The 15,749-nt window shown below is 47.4% G+C and overlaps 1 protein-coding gene across 6 annotated transcripts; it reads right to left on the bottom strand.

The window, feature by feature from the left end:
* Positions 1-1,217: 1,217 nt before the first annotated feature.
* LOC109740290 (polypyrimidine tract-binding protein homolog 1) lies at positions 1,218-8,568 on the bottom strand. 6 transcript variants are annotated; one of them, XR_002227277.4, is made up of 11 exons: positions 8,172-8,568; positions 4,416-4,625; positions 4,265-4,327; positions 4,089-4,162; positions 3,839-3,934; positions 3,648-3,705; positions 3,456-3,560; positions 3,266-3,347; positions 2,958-3,020; positions 2,041-2,153; positions 1,218-1,839 (listed from the first exon to the last, which is right to left on the bottom strand). XR_002227277.4 is itself a non-coding variant. In XM_020299324.4 (10 exons), exons 1-10 carry the CDS (start codon positions 8,349-8,351, stop codon positions 1,444-1,446), a joined length of 1,377 nt encoding a protein of 458 aa, XP_020154913.1. In that variant the 5' UTR covers positions 8,352-8,568; the 3' UTR covers positions 1,218-1,443. The 6 variants fall into 6 exon arrangements, 2 of the variants coding, with proteins under 2 accessions (XP_020154913.1, XP_020154914.1); XR_002227278.4 differs by having other exon boundaries at positions 2,958-3,017; XR_005763739.3 differs by having other exon boundaries at positions 1,652-1,839; positions 2,088-2,153.
* Between the last annotated feature and the right edge of the window lie 7,181 nt (positions 8,569-15,749).

The following is a 15,749-nucleotide window of genomic DNA, read 5'->3' as shown; positions in this document are numbered from 1 at the left end:
GACGTGGCGAAGACCAAAAAGTTTGACCGACCGATGTGGCAAATAAGACGCCGGCCCCACCTGTCAATGACTCTTCTTCACAACATTTTTTCACTGGAGCATTCCATCGAGCACCTTCGGTGTGTTTATCATCTGGTCGTTGAAGATGGCACCGCACGCCATGGCCATGTCGGAGCAGTGACCAGAGGAACTGCGGGCTGGACGCCTCCATCCGAGAGCAAAGGCGCCTGCGTGAAGAAGAAGGCCGTCCCGCATAGGCGAGGTCGCGCGGCGGCGCACCATGGAGCCGGCAGATGCAGCCGCGGCAGTGAGAAACTAGGGTGGCGTCCATGGCGTTCTTCTATGGTTGTGGAGGCCAAAGTGGGCTCTGGCTACTCGTGCTCGGCAGGGGCAGCATGGTCGAGCGTCGCCGCCGCTAGCGCCCCCGCGGCCAACGGCGAGCTACGGATCGAGCTCCGGGAGGTGGCATCAGGGGCTCATGGGGAGCGACGGGACGTGGCCTCGAACGCAGGTGCGGCCAGGGCGCTCCACCGCAGGGCACCGCCGCGACCACGGCCTCCCAGCGGGCGCCGCGAGCACGGGCGTGGCCATGGCGCTCCACAACGGCGCGCGTGGCCAAGGCCTCCCGGCGGGCGCCGCGAGCACGGGGACGAGCAGGGCGCTCCACCATGGCGCACCCCTGTCAGTACGAGCACGACCAGGCCCTCCTGGCGGGCGCTGCGAGCACGGCCATGGCCACCACAGAGCGTGAGCACGAGCGCGGCCAGGCCTCCCAGCGGGCGTTGCAAGCACGGGCACGGCAGGTCTCGAATGACCGTCGACCACTAAGGGCAGCGAGCGTCGCCGGCGGCGTGAAGTGCACATATGCATAGATGTCGCCCAATACGTGTTTGTTGAAAGGCCCAGGAGAAAAGAAATAAAGATAAACACTTAAGTCATTTACAAGTGGGACCCTCATCTTATCAGTTTCACTGTTTGCATGAGCTTATCAAACAATCAGTACTCCCCTTTACATGCACAATTCCTGTGGTTTTTTGTGCCCCGACTATAATCTGATACCAAGTTGTTACCCTAGCCTTAAGTGTCATGGTTTTGGGTAAATAACTCATGGAGAAGAAACCAACCGGTAACCAGGCATGGCCAAAAACAAATTTCAGTATGGCATACAGCACTCTGTTATAGTTCAAACTTAACTGTTGGTGCCTTGTACCAAGAAATTATCAAGCGCAGAAAGAACATCAGGTTTTGGATTGAACTGACACGGCTCGAGTAATTTTCCATTTTGCTGTGCAGCTTACAGGCACCAACAGCCAGACAGGTACATTTGCCACAGGGGTCTCACAAGTACCAAGAAAAACAGATCGGCATTACAGTGCAGTTCCAAAAATTGAAGACGAGAGGTGCTGCACAAAGCATAGGCAACTGCTCTATCGGATGAATAGCTCATTTTGGGAAGTACATCGGTTCGCCAGACAAGGCTGCATGAGGCAGAGCAGCAGGGGCTGTGCCATATTGTGCCATCTGCTGCGAAGCTTGGTACAACATCGGAGGAGCACCAGAGCTTGATCCGACTGCTGGAAAGTGCGGGCCTGGGTTTGCCATCAATAATTGGGTAGGGTACGAGGTTGATGCAGGTGCAAACGCCCCTCGCTGCATGTTAGGATTCCAGGCTGGCACTTGTCCGATAGAGGCCGCTCTTGCTGAGCTTCCATAAAAAGCAGCAGGGGTGGTGCTTTGCCATGCTGCTCCAGGAGTGCTTAGACCAGGGGCTTGACCTGCAGCTTGTACCTGAGCACTAGGATCCGAGACGGTGTAGTCTCTGCTTCTCTCGTCATGTGCCTGAATGCCACAATATGTAGATCCCATATCAGGAAAAACGTGGAAGCAAGCAGTAGGAAAACAAGATGTTCCAAAAGCATTGTCAAACTGAACAAATGATAAGACTATTCCACCGCAATATAGCAATAGTGTTTTTTTCCCTAATTGGATGCATTCATTTATTCTTTGTTAATTTACACAGCCTGAAACTATTGTTTATACCTTCACATTCAGATCAGTATGACGAGAGTATGACAGATGAAGCTTACAGTAACCACCATCATATATGCAATGTCCCTCCAGAGCTTGTTTAGCAACTCCTGCTGTTGTTATATCTGCGAATACGGACTCTGTTAGCTCTAGCAGTACTTCTGAACAACTAGAAGTTGTAGTGAATATGAATATGGATTCTCTCAAGTTAAACATTTAGATTACAAATACACTGTAATGTGCAATGCCATCTGTTTTGTCTCACTTTCAAAGAAGCATCAGACAGGTTAGATAAATTGATCACACATAAGACGCTGAGATGCTCATTTGGACGACAGATGTATAAGACGTGTTCTCAATAGAGGTTGCAGCTAGAGGATGTGACTGTTAGCCCATAATTCACTTCCTTATGTTCCTAAAATACAAATGGCGCAACAAAACCCACCACAAGAATGATATAAAATCAAGCAATCTACATAAATTCAACTGTTACATTAGGAGAGAAGAAGAAGAAAAGACAAATTCCGACAACAGTGTTTTCTCTTTCCTTTGTCAACTTCAGCAATTTGTCTCAGTGGTTTCTCCATGTGTAGACCAAAATGTAGGTTTGAAATTCTGTGGCATGGTAGATTGATTTTCTTTCAACAATTTCTAAGAATTTTTTCTGACCATTTGCACCAATTTTAGGACCAACCACAGCAGTCACTGTCAGGCTAGAAAGCACTGGATACATCCTCATGGTAACTGCTACTCTAACCCAAAAAGGTAACAATTAAGGCAGCTGGCGTCTGACAGAAGAACAGGGTGCCAAGAGGAAGACAATCGACACTAAGATGACAGGAAGACATGACTGTACCAAACCTCTAGTAAGAAAGTAAATATGCTTACAGGAAACGGTAAGAAAAGAATAAGAAATTACGAAAGGTAACTTTATAGCTGTGGATAGTTGTAGATGTCCATTTTAAGTCTTCAGGGACTCCAAGACCTCTCTGCTGAAGTCAGAAACTTTGACGCATAAACAAATATTAACTCAATAATCAACACAGCATCATTAAGATGTCCACAGAGTTCATTATCACCTATGGACTTGGCTTATCAGGAGTTAACAACAGAGTGAACAAATTACAGCAAAGGAGCATCGGGGCCAGTCTACATCCCCTAAATCAAGGTGTAGCCATATCATGGCATATCCTAAAGATAATGTGATATGGTGAGGTTTACAGTTGTTCGCACATACCTGGATACTGAATTAGAGCCTGCATTCCACCATTCTTCTCGAACATTGCAATCTTTCGGACAGCACCAAAAGAAGAGAACACCTGAAATTATCTCATACAATGAGTATATATGATATATTTTCTTACAAATATTTTTCTTATTTAATTCAAAATAATCTTGAGGAAAAGATCACTCTAAAATACTCTTACAGTGTGTAGAACATCCACTCCCACAGCATACTGCATGTTCTCGATTGATGCTAAAAGTACATTGCTCTCTGGCTCCTTAATCTTCCCATCAGAGCCTAACATGGGCTGCAAAACTTACATGGTGTAAGCAGCAACAGAAGAAGATGAAGAGTGACATGACATCAGATATACTAGTTTGAACTACAGGCAAACCTGTGCGATTCCCTCGATTGCAGTTGGATTAACAGGAAGATAAGGATTTGTGTAATCCCTGCTTAATCAAAACAGACACTGTTACAAACTTGTGTCTCTGAAATTAATTTTTAGCGGACAAGAGCTTAATACAAACCAAAATAGAATTGAACACAAAAAAATAAAAAATAATGCTGTAAACTATATTGTACCTGCTGCGATGTGATTGAAATTTAATATTCAAATCTTTGTGCGCAGAAAATGTAATGCGCAGGTGACAAATGCTGACGTGTTGAGCCAGTAGATACCTGCAATAGCAATATCACATCAGTAACTTCTATATCAAAGATCGGCTAAAATGCAATAGTAAAAAATGCACCCTTCGCGAGTTCAAGAAGTAAAATTTCAAGGGTTCACATTACTCTCATGAATTGCCAACTCAGAGTAATAAAAATGGACTACCTCGGTATGCTTCTTCCGTCTAACGAATTTTTTGCCTCTAGAGCAGTTGGAGCATCAGTATATTGGATAAGTGCCTGAAAAAATTTCGAGCTAGTAGTTACTAAAAAAAATCAAGCTGTCAAGATAATTTACAAAAATAGTAATATATATGAAACTAGACATAAGCACTATGTTACCTGGAAACCAGCGGCTTTCTCAAACGTTGCTATCTTGTGAACAAACCCAAAAGCAGAAAATACCTATTGCAAATAATGCAAAAAATAAAACATTACAAAACGGAAAAAGAATTCAGTAACTATTTGAATGCATGTCTCGTGTAATACTTACCAAATGGATAACATCTATGCTAACATCATTAGGCTGGACACCTTCAAAGGTGACAAGCAGGACATTGCCAGAAGAATCACCAGTGCCTTTATTGTTTGTTATTTCTTGCCTATTTGAATACTGGATATACACAGTTTTACCACGAACTTGGGCAGGTTCTGAAGATGAAGCATAATATGAAACCATTGAAATTGCCTGGTTTTGATCTGCCTGAAATAGGCAAATTTATGATAGAAAGTCAGGAACCCATCGACTTGGCTAGAAGTTCCAATTATATAGAGCTAACCATTCTTCAGGCTCACTTTTCACATGAAACTTCCGCTAGATCAATCTACAAAAACACATTTTTGCAACTAGAAAATTACGTATGCAATATTCGCCGTTGCATAGAGTTAAACAACAGGAAGGGGACTGTTTTGTAGTTATTTAACTCCTCTGGGGTGGGGGTGAGGGTGGGAGGCCTTCAGAAATTCGACCAAACAGGCCATCTAACACTTGATTCTTGGGTACTCCCTATAAAGCGGCATGGCAGCAGCTATTGCTTGCACCGTTCTTGTAAAAAAAAATTGAGAGCAACCAAAACAGGTGAATCGTTGATGACACCAATCAGTTATGACTACAGGATGATGAGCAATATCCGTTAGCAATCAACAAACTCAAAAGAAAATAGGGAAAATCCAACATACGCATGCTCGTTCTCCCCTGCGGCTCGGCTCTGCATAAACTAAATAGTAACATCGCGATTTGTTTTGGGGGCCCCCGGGCACAGGAAGAAAAAGGGGTAAGTGCGCTACAGGCTGTGGTTTGCTACAAGCGCTCGCTACATTGAGCACCACCGTTGTGCTATGCTTGCACGGGGGGCTGCTACAGTGTTCTGTCTCGAATTCCACAAGATGGCAACCCAGTACAATGAAAAATGGTAAACACAACAAATTCCCCTGGCAACCGCGTGTAGACAGCACGACAAGCCGGATGAAATAATATGGCAACTCAGCACAATTTTCCTGGAAATTGCATGTAAACCTGGTCACATATATCTGGTTGAACATGACAACCATGTGTATCTACACCTGCTTCAACCTGGCAATCATGTCAGATCATCTTTTTTTCGCTAGCACAACTCCTTTTTTTTCCTACATGTTTATGGGTAGCTTATCTACATCATTGTGCAATGGTTGAGCTGGTGGATTAGGGAGAAGCAGCGCTAGGATTTGGTGGTGAAAACGACACAAGAGTGAGTTAAGGTGCAAGAGACGGTGATGCACGACAAGAGATTGGCCGAGTTTGGATGGCCCATTAAGCGACGGGAGGGGCTCAAACGCAAGCGCGACAAGCTTTACTGCCTGATCAGCGAGCGCCGCACGGGAAACATCAGATGCTGCGCCACTGCATAGTAGCGTCCAAGAAAATATTCACCATACAAGAACAAGGATTTTCTAGGCCTGGCCAGGAGTTCCGATCATGAGAACAGATCTGTTAGCAATCAACAAACTCAAATAAAATATTCACCATACAAGAATAAGGATTTTTCTAGGCCTGGCCAGGAATTCCACTCATACAGTTAATAGCTCTTCAAGCTTAGGCTACAGTCCACTTTTAACTTTTTCCTAAGTATCACATGTCTGCAGTTCAAAAATCACTTATGTGATGTTCTCTATTGCATATAAAGAGTTTGCATGTAGTATTTCTTGCACTATAGTTGACCTTGTAAAATATAAAGCAACCAAGACAGGAGATTTATATATGCCACGGGTATGCCGCCCCTTGGAGCTCGGCGGCCTCAGCATTCAGGATTTGCAACGCACCGGCATTGCTCTTCGGGTGCTCTAGCTGTGGCTCCAAGAGACTGGCCCTAAACGCCCTTGGCACCATCTTCCTCCACACTGCGAGCCTGAGGTCAAGCAAATCTTTCGACCCTCCACTTCGTGGATTTTGGGTGACGGACGCACCTGCAAATTCTGGACCGATCATTGGCTTCAGGGCTCCTCCATCTTCGAGCTTGCTCCGGCCCTGGTCGCCCTTGTCCCTCGCCGCCGCCGCAACAGCCGCCTTGTCTGCGAGGCCATCCCCAACCAGGCCTTGATCCAAGATTCATGGCAGCCTCAGGCCGGCGGCCACCATGGAGTACGTGGACATTTGGCGCCGCCTTCGCACCACCACCTTGCCAATGTTGCCATTACCACGGATTTCATCACTTGGCGCTGGACTATGAGCGGCGTCTACACGACAAAGTCTTGCTACCTCACGCTCTTCCAAGGATCCATGCAAGCCCCCCACTGGTAGCTCACTTGGAAGCCATGGGCCCCACTCAGCATCTAGGTTTTCCTTTGGTTAGCTGGACTCGACCGCTGCTGAACTGCGGCTCGGCGTGCTCGTCATGGCCTTCCTCATGCGCCGGCATGCCTCCTTCGCGACCAGAATACCACATGCAGCAGCTCCTGGCGGAATGTGTCTTCTCTCAGATGGTTTGGCATGAGCTCCTCTCCTGGTGCCGGCTCACCACTCACCCTCCAGACGGCAACACCGATTTCTTCACGCCACCACGCTCCCCGGCTAGCATTCAAAAGTCCTGGATTGCTGATTGCCCTCTATGCTTGGTCCATCTGGAAGAACCAGAACGCAACTCAACCCTCACTCAGCAACCTTATCCATTCCATCCAAGGCCTAAGCATGATCGTCCCTGCAACCTGAATAATTGTAGCCCAACCCACCCACCCACCCCCCCCCCCCCCCCCCCCCGCCTGGGCTGAGCATCCCCGTTCTGTCTGCTCACTTGCGACCCTGACTGCACCTTGTTATGCATCTAGGTTCGCGCCCCTGTAATTTCTACCCTTCTACCAATGGAAAGATACGCTCATACGCAACCTGCGTATTCGCAAAAAAAAACACAAATCTGTCCATAATCGACAAACCTACTTAAACGAAATGCCATTGTAGAAGAACATGGATTTTCTTGGTATAACAAACAAAATTATCTTTTATTCCAACACATCAAAATTCCACGTGCCAACAAGCAAGGAAAGTATCTTCAGATAGTTAGAAACTCGCAAAAGTATGGCTCTTATTTGACTGGATACAGATTAGACACAAGATACATGTGAATTTTATTTTATTTTTGGAAAAGGAGGCTCACCTCCGGCCTCTGCATCGGAACGATGCATGCGGCCAACAAGAGCGAGCTGAATAATTATTCATCAAAATACCAGCCAGCACCCACCACGAGGCAAAATACATGCGGCCAACAAGATACATGTGATACTTAACACACGGAAGAGAAGATTGTGGATGAAACATAAACTGCAATCACCGGTAAGAACAAAGCGTTTCTCACCTAAGACATGAAGTTGTATGCATCTCGCTCAACAGAGGCACACCACCGTTGGAGATTACGCTATGATTTGCAACAAACAATCAACCCCAAATTTAAAATCAAATAACACCAAGTCGTGTATATAATAATGCCCTGACAGTCAGCCAGCACTGCCTCAACCACGGGACAGTACAAGTATCAACAAGAAATTCCTCCAATAGATCATGCTCCCACAAAATCTAGCAATCAGACGGCCACTGATTTATACTAAAATCGACCCCAAGCATAAGTGTCATACCTAGATGCAATCACATGAATAAACAATACATCGCATCAACAAACGTGAATTATTCATCAAAATACCAGCCAGCACCCGCCACGAGGCAAAATCGCAACAGAGGAAGGGACAGGGCGGGGTGAGACGGAGGAGAGGAAGGGCGCCTTACGAACTCCACGAAGGCCTGGTTGCGGTTGGCTCCGACGTTGCACATGGTGTTCACAACCCTGCCGAATGGTTTGCAGAGCTCGACGAGCTCCTCCTCAGTGCTCTCCCACGGCATGTTCCGTAGGTGCAGCACCTTGGACGGCGTCTGTGTGTACCGGAACTGCGTAGACCCGGACGGCATCCTCGGTCGCCCGCCACGGCGGCCGCGCGCGCGCTGGGTGAGATGGGGGACGAGCTGCTAGGGTTAGGGTTTGGTAAATTGGGATGAGGAGGGGAGTCGACTCGGGGCTACGGCTTGAGAGGAGAGATTACGACGGCTGGGGCGATGGGTGGTTCGAGAGAGGGACGAGCCGGCGATGGGACGCGGAAGTGTTGAACGGTTGAACCCCAACGGGATTATCCAGTTTCTATGGACTGCTGGCTTTAGTGAGCCCAAAAGTATCATAATTGAGGCATTCAAAACAGATTGGTATCATGATTGATATTTTTTACGTGTCAGTATCAAGTTTGGGGCGAGACGTTGCAAAAGAGGCTTAAAGTGTGTTTTATACGTATTGACAGGAAATCTGACCGGTTGGGCCCGCCCGTCAGATGCCACGCTGGCTAGTGAGCGCGTGCCCGCGCGCTGACTCGGACGAGCCTCGGGTCGAACCGTTTAGGCGCGGCTGGTGCGGCCCGAGCCAGACCCCGCTCATTCCCCCGCTCTGCTCTGCTTTCTTCTTCCTTCTCTCTGCCTCGCCGCCGTCTGCGCCCGCCCCCGCCGGCCGCCACACAACGCCGCCGCAGCCATGGTTTTGGAGGACGAGAGCAGCGATGACAACTCAAGCCTCCCGTACATGCACTCCGAAACCTCCACCGATGGGCTCAACCAGGTCAGTTACTCCATTGGAGCTAAGGTTTGGAAAATTTGCGGATTTTTCTGTGTAGGTGGTCTTTGTTGTGAGGATTTCGTTTGATTTGCTTTGTTCTCGTACATGATGGTAACTTGGATTTTGCTTGGGCAGGTGCCTTTCTCTCTTGAGGACCCGGATTGCAAGGGTCTTGAGCTATATCTGATAGGGCTGTGCGAGAAGCATGGGAAGCCATCAGAGAGGCTTGTTGCATTTGAAGGAACAATGACTGGGAGAAGGTTCTTAGCATGTGTAGAGCCGGTATTTTTCTTGCCTTATTGATTATGCACAGGATGTGTTCATTGAAAGTGACAGAGTCTTGTTTGCCAAGTGTGATTCAGTTATGTCTATGGTAATTTTGTTAGTTATGTATGCCCTACTGCAATGCTCATTGTAGGAATGCTGAATATTAAGTTCAATGGAGTGCATTTTTGCTAAATATAGGCTCAAGCATGCTCTGTTGTGTGCATATGCTATTTATTTATACTTGTATGCAGTGTTGCTTAGTACTCACATTAGCCCCTCCATTAGTTGATGTGTTACTCCTAATAAGTAATTGTTGCTTACTGTTGACAGTAGGTACTGTCATTAGCTAGTTTGTTGCTGCAGGCTAATGTAGTGTATTTAGCTAGGCTAATGTAGTCTGGTTTAATAACTTTCATTCAGTGATGTCTATGTTCCATTTGTTAGTGATATATGGCAAAGTAGTTCACTAGAAGAGTGGTAGTGCACATTGTAGGATTCCATTATATTAATGGCCAATTCTAAGTTGGTTATTATGCTAAGTTGAATGGAGTGTTACTCTGCTAACTATATACTGATCACCCATTGTAGGATTACATTAAGTTATTTTACAATGTGCTCTTGTTGCTTAGCACATGGCTGTGTAAAATCAGTGTTGGTCAGTACCAACATTAGCTACTGCCATGAACTAATTGTTGCTTACTACTCATAGTAGTTGTATTGTACTAAATTTTGCCCTTGTTATTTTTCCAGGAAGGTCAGAATTGTGGGTTTGTTCAGTGGGTTGATGAGTAGTGGCCCCCAACAATGGAGAATGCATTGTTGAAACTTTGGTCAATGGTTGAAGAGAGCAAGTCTACTAGGGTGAATGATAATCTTGAAGTGCTTTAACTATTCACCATTTGACAGATAAAAAGAACAAGCTGGATGCAGACTATGACAAGTTAGTGAAAGATGTACATCAACTTGTGGACTTTCAGGAGGAGAGGTGTGACGCCCCCGATTCAGTCGTACACTAATCATGCACGCAAATGTGTACGATCAAGATCAGGGACTCACGGGAAGATATCACAACACAACTCTACAACATAAATAAGTCATACAAGCATCATAATACAAGCCAGGGGCCTCGAGGGCTCGAATACAAGTGCTCGATCATAGACGAGTCAGCGGAAGTAACAATATCTGAGTACAGACATAAGTTAAACAAGTTTGCCTTAAGAAGGCTAGCACAAAAGTAGCAACGATCGAAAAGGCAAGGCCTCCTGCCTGGGACCTCCTAACTACTCCTCGAAGCCGAACTCCATGTAGAATCATCCTCGGGATCTCTAGCTCCTGGACTCTAGCATCTAGTTGCGACAACCAGGTATAGAAAGGGGAAAAGAGGGAGAAAAGCAACCGTGAGTACTCATCCAAAGTACTCGTAAGCAAGGAACTACACTACATATGCATGGGTATAAGTGTAAAGGGCCATATCGATGGACTGAATTGCAGAATGCCAGAATAAGAGGGGGATAGCTAACCCTGTCGAAGACTACGCTTCTGGCCACCTCCATCTTGCAGCATGTAGAAGAGAGTAGATGGTAAGTTCACCAAGTAGCATCGTATAGCATAATCCTACCCGGCGATCCCCTCCTCGTCGCCCTGTTAGAGAGCGATCACCGGGTTGTATCTGGCACTTGGAAGGGTGTGTTTTATTAAGTATCCGGTTCTAGTTGTCATAAGGTCAAGGTACAACTCCGGGTCGTCCTTTTACCGAGGGACACGGCTATTCGAATAGATAAACTTCCCTGCAGGGGTGCACCACATAACCCAACACGCTCGATCCCATTTGGCCGGTCACACTTTTCTGGGTCATGCCCGGCCGCGGAAGATCAACACGTCGCAGCCCCACCTAGGCTCAACAGAGAGGTCAGCACGCCTGTCTAAATCCTATGGCGCAGGGGTCTGGGCCCATCGCCCATTGCACACCTGCACGTTGCGAACGCGACCGGAAGCAGACCTAGCCTAGCAGGCGTTCCAGTCCAATCCGGCGCGCGCCACTCAGTCGCTGACGTCACGAAGGCTTCGGCTGATACCACGACGTTGAGTGCCCATAACTGTTCCCGCATAGCTGGTTAGTGCGTATAGACCAAATGGCCAGACTCAGATCAAATACCAAGAACTCACGCTTATTTTAAGTATCCGCGGACGCCGACCAGGGCCAGGCCCACCTCTCTCCTAGGTGGTCTGAACCTGCCATGTCGCTCCGCCACAAAGTAACAGTCAGGGGCCGTCAGGAACCCAGGCCCACCTCTACCGGGATGGAGCCACCTGTCCTTTCAGCCCCCTCATCAGAATCACTTGCGGGTACTCAACGAGCCGACCCGACTTTAGTCACCACATGTGTCATGTATATAAAGTATATAGTATATACCCGTGATCACCTCCCGAAGTGATCACGGCCCAGTAGTATAGCATGGCAGACGAACAAGACTGTAGGGCCACTGATGGAACACTAGCATCCTATACTAAGCAGTAGGATAGCAGGTAAGGGTATCAACGGTAGCAACAATGACAGGCTATGCAGCAGAATAGGATTAACCGAAAGCAGTAACATGCTACACTCTTCTAATGCAAGCAGTATAGAGAAGAATAGGCGATATCTGGTGATCAGGGGGGGCTTGCCTGGTTGCTCTGGCAAGGAGGGGTCGTCGTCGACGTAGTCGATCATAGGGGCTGCATCGGTCTCGGGGTCTGCCGGAGAGAAGAGGGGGAAGAAACAGTAAATATAAAGCCAACATAGCATCACAAAGCATAACGTGGCAATATGATGTGCCGGGTGTGACCTAACGTATGGCTACACGATATAGGTGAAGGGGGAATTCAACCAGGAAGGTGTTCCCGGTTCCGGACCTGTGTCAGTCAGATGACCGGAGGGGGAATGTTCCATGTTCAGCATGCTAAGGGCATGTGACAGATGAATGGACCGCGTATTCGGATTCGTTGAATTTTTCTGAGCAACTTTCATATAGAAAACATTTTCATCCGAGCTACGGTTTATTTTCTATGAATTTTTAAAGATTAAAGTATTTTCTGGAATTATTAATATTAACAGAAAAGGAATTATGACGTCAGCAGAGTGTCAGCATGACATCAGCAGGTCAATAGACCCACTGACTGGTCAAACTGACCAGTGGGTCCCACCTGTCATAGACAGTGGATTAACATAACTTTAAACTAACTAAAAAGAGGTTAATTAACAGCTGGGCCCCACATGTCAGTGACTATTTAGCTTAACTAATCATTTTTATTTAGAAAACGTTTATTTAACAAAATATGCGATGGGGCCCGCGTGTCAGTGACACTGTGTGTCCAGTCAGCACAGTTGACCACGGTCAACGTGGTCAACTGGGGCCAGGGGGCCCACAGGCAGTGACCCAGAGGCGGGCCCCAGGTATGCCACATCGGCGGCGGCGGGGTTTCGCCGCCAGCGACCAATACAAAGGCGGGGCTCACCGGACTTCGCCGGGAATCGCGCACAGGGGGTCTTTTGGCCCGGGACTTGGCGCGTTCGAACGAGGAGATCCCGCCGCGTCGCGTGGTGAGGCCGGCCGGAGCTGGAGCTGCCGAAAATGGCGTCGGGGATGAGTGGAGGCGATGGTGGCGTTCGGGACCTCGTCGGGATCGCGCTACGGGGGTCGACGAGGTGGGCAAGCGGCACGGGCGGCCTCGGCGGGCTGCATTGAGCACGTTCCCGTGCTCAGACGAGCATGGCAATGATGGCGGCCAGCTGCTCGGCGGAGCCGAGCTCGACCATGGCGGCGCGGTGGCTATGGTAGCGCAAGAGGCCAGGGGAGCGAGGGGAGAAGAAGAGGGGCTCACCGCGCGGCGCAAGAAAGGCCCTTGACAGGTTAGGAGCGCAGGGGAAGGCCGAATCGACGACGGCTGCGTCCGGCAACCCGGGGAGGAAGAAGACGGGGATCCGGTGTTGCGGGGCTTGCCAGCTCGCGTTCGTGGCCGTAGTCGACGTAGTGGAGCGGCTGGTTACGTCGGAGGAGCACGAGGGAGGCGGTCGCCGCGGTGATGCGAGGTGGGACGGCGGTGATGGCGCTCGGGAGAGGCGGGCGAGCGAGACAGAGAGGGGGAGGAGCGCGTGGATCTGGGAGGCGAGAGAGGGGAGTGGAGGTGCCCGAGGCGTCGCGGGAGGTGGAGGCCTTATCCTCTCGCGGCGATGCCGGCGAGGTGATCCGGCGGGGTCTCGCCCCTGTAGCGATGCGGTCGCTGGAACAGGGAAGACGACCGGGGAGGGGGAGTTGGGCTGGCTGAGCTGGGTCGGTTGGCTGGGTGGGCCGAAGCCCAAGTGGGGCAGGGGGGCTTCTGTTTTCTTTTATCTTTTTGTTTTGTATTTCCTTTTTCTTCTTTTTATTTTTATTTTTCTGTTCTGTTTTATTTTAGATACACATTGTTTTTAGCTTAGAAAAATAATAATAACAACTCCTAAATTGATGTTTGAGAACCACCCACTGCCATAAATGTTTTACCCCGAAATAAATTAGTTTAGAATTTTATTAATCGAAAAAGGTATTCACTTAATTGTTTTGCTGTAGTTCTAATCACTTTAGAGTAATTAATTATTTTATAAAAATGTTGTTTCTCCACCAATACTATCGATGATTTAATTGTCACAATAAGAACATTTTAGTTTTGAGAATTGAAACCTTTTATTGTTTGACTTTAATTCAAATTTGAATTTGGATCGGTTCTGAACTAACACGAGATTAGCAACAGTAATCGTGGTGACGTGGCATCATACCAGAGGGTTACTGTAGCTTGATTACCCGGGCGTCACAATTCCCCTCCACTACAAGAAATCTCGTCCCGAGATTTACGCGGTGGAGTAAAGGGGGGAAGGTGCTGGTAGCGAAAAAAACCTAACGAGTCTTGTCGATCTTGGCTGCCCTTTCGAAGAGGTTGATCCCTTTCGTTGATGTATTCATTTCTCTGCTTCAAGTCACCATGATCAAGTCGTCATCCTTTCTTCGGGAACTCCATCGTACTTACGAAAGAATAAAGGGTGGTTATTCCGGAAGAACGGACCTCTGCAAGGTTGACTACCTGGTAGCTAACATCGGGGAAGGTGGCGGAAAGTAACTCTTGAACTGAAACTTAAGAAAATTTCGAGAGCAAAGTAAGAAGGTACTATGAGAAGTTTAAGCGGGTAGACAATCGTTCGATGCCTGAACAAGTGTGAAAGGGGTCCAGAGCAACGAGAATAAGTATTGCGTCTGATACCAAAGTATATTACTAGGAAGATGACCCATGAATTATATACGAAATCAAGCGCGAGGAATAACTTTGGCAACATGGGGGTACAGGAGAGTCAGGTTTCGATCCTGTGGAACTGTGGGTTATGGGCCCACCATGTGGCTAAAAGTAGGAAGGCCGTAGGCATCTTACACGGTCATGATAGCAAGACATGTCAGAGGGTAGCCTGTCAGTTATGTTGGCAACAACGTTGGTACCAAGGGCGAGGGACAGAGAGAACCATTTTCCTGCTCGTTGAACGAGGCGGACCAATAGGCAAGGTTCTCGTCCATCGGTGGTTACCGAAATGTCACCAACAATAGTAACAGGGTCTTACTGACAGAGTTGTACACCGAGGTGTTTGCACAAGCAGGGAATTAATACTGCTTAGATCATAATGATCACCAGAAACGTTAAACCAACCAATGGAAAGGAAAATATGATTATCAGATTAAACAGAACAATGGAAAGGAAAATGTGTTTAAACACATATTTCAGGGGTATATCCTTCCCAAGGACAAGGGTTAGAAGAGAACCATTGAGGTTAGGGAAGAGGAAGTTCATGACATTACCCAAACAACGGTGTTTGAATAATTGATAACGAAAACTTAGCATTGTGCTTCAAATGTTTTTATTGAAGATCGGATTACCACAGACATGCTTTGAGATAGCATTGACATGGTCATTAGGTAAGATCAGGCTATGGATACACAAAGGATCCATCAGGAACAACTTATAGAGTAAGTCTTACAATTTCCTCATGGAAGAATAGCTAACCTTGCTAAAAAGGAAAACTTATAACAATAGGTCCTCCGGCCAGGTGTGTTAGGCATGACATCACCTTACCGGGTCATAAATAGACCAATGTTATAACTCTTGGAAATATGTTCCAACCATCATATCTGACCGAGATTCAGATCTGATTGGTCTCAGGATAACTCAGACTCAGGATGCCTGAGAAGAAAGGTGCAACACAAATTGTCGAAACGACATCGAAGATTCTTGGGAGATGAACTATGGAAGCGAGTTCCGAACAAGGGTTCATCATTAAGTCAAGGAGAGGTGAGGAGGTGACTGATTGACTCAGCGACAATCCATTGAGATTTCCAAAAGATGGATTTCCACAACTATGTGACCAAGGAGATAACATTAGCTAGATC

The sequence above is a fragment of the Aegilops tauschii genome, chromosome 7 (assembly GCF_002575655.3).
Source record: "Aegilops tauschii subsp. strangulata cultivar AL8/78 chromosome 7, Aet v6.0, whole genome shotgun sequence".
Classification (NCBI taxonomy): domain Eukaryota; kingdom Viridiplantae; phylum Streptophyta; class Magnoliopsida; order Poales; family Poaceae; genus Aegilops; species Aegilops tauschii.
Note: the sequence above shows the minus strand (reverse complement) of the source record. Positions and strands in the feature narration are given on the sequence as shown.

Coding starts and splice junctions, on each gene's coding strand:
- LOC109740290 (XM_020299324.4), bottom strand. CDS start 8,351: ATGCCGTCCGGGTCTACGCAGTTCCGGTACACACAGACGCCGTCCAAG. Junction 4,626..8,171: donor ACCAGGCCTTCGTGGAGTTC/GTAAGGCGCCCT, acceptor TGCCTATTTCAG/GCAGATCAAAACCAGGCAAT. Junction 4,328..4,415: donor GCATAGATGTTATCCATTTG/GTAAGTATTACA, acceptor TATTTGCAATAG/GTATTTTCTGCTTTTGGGTT.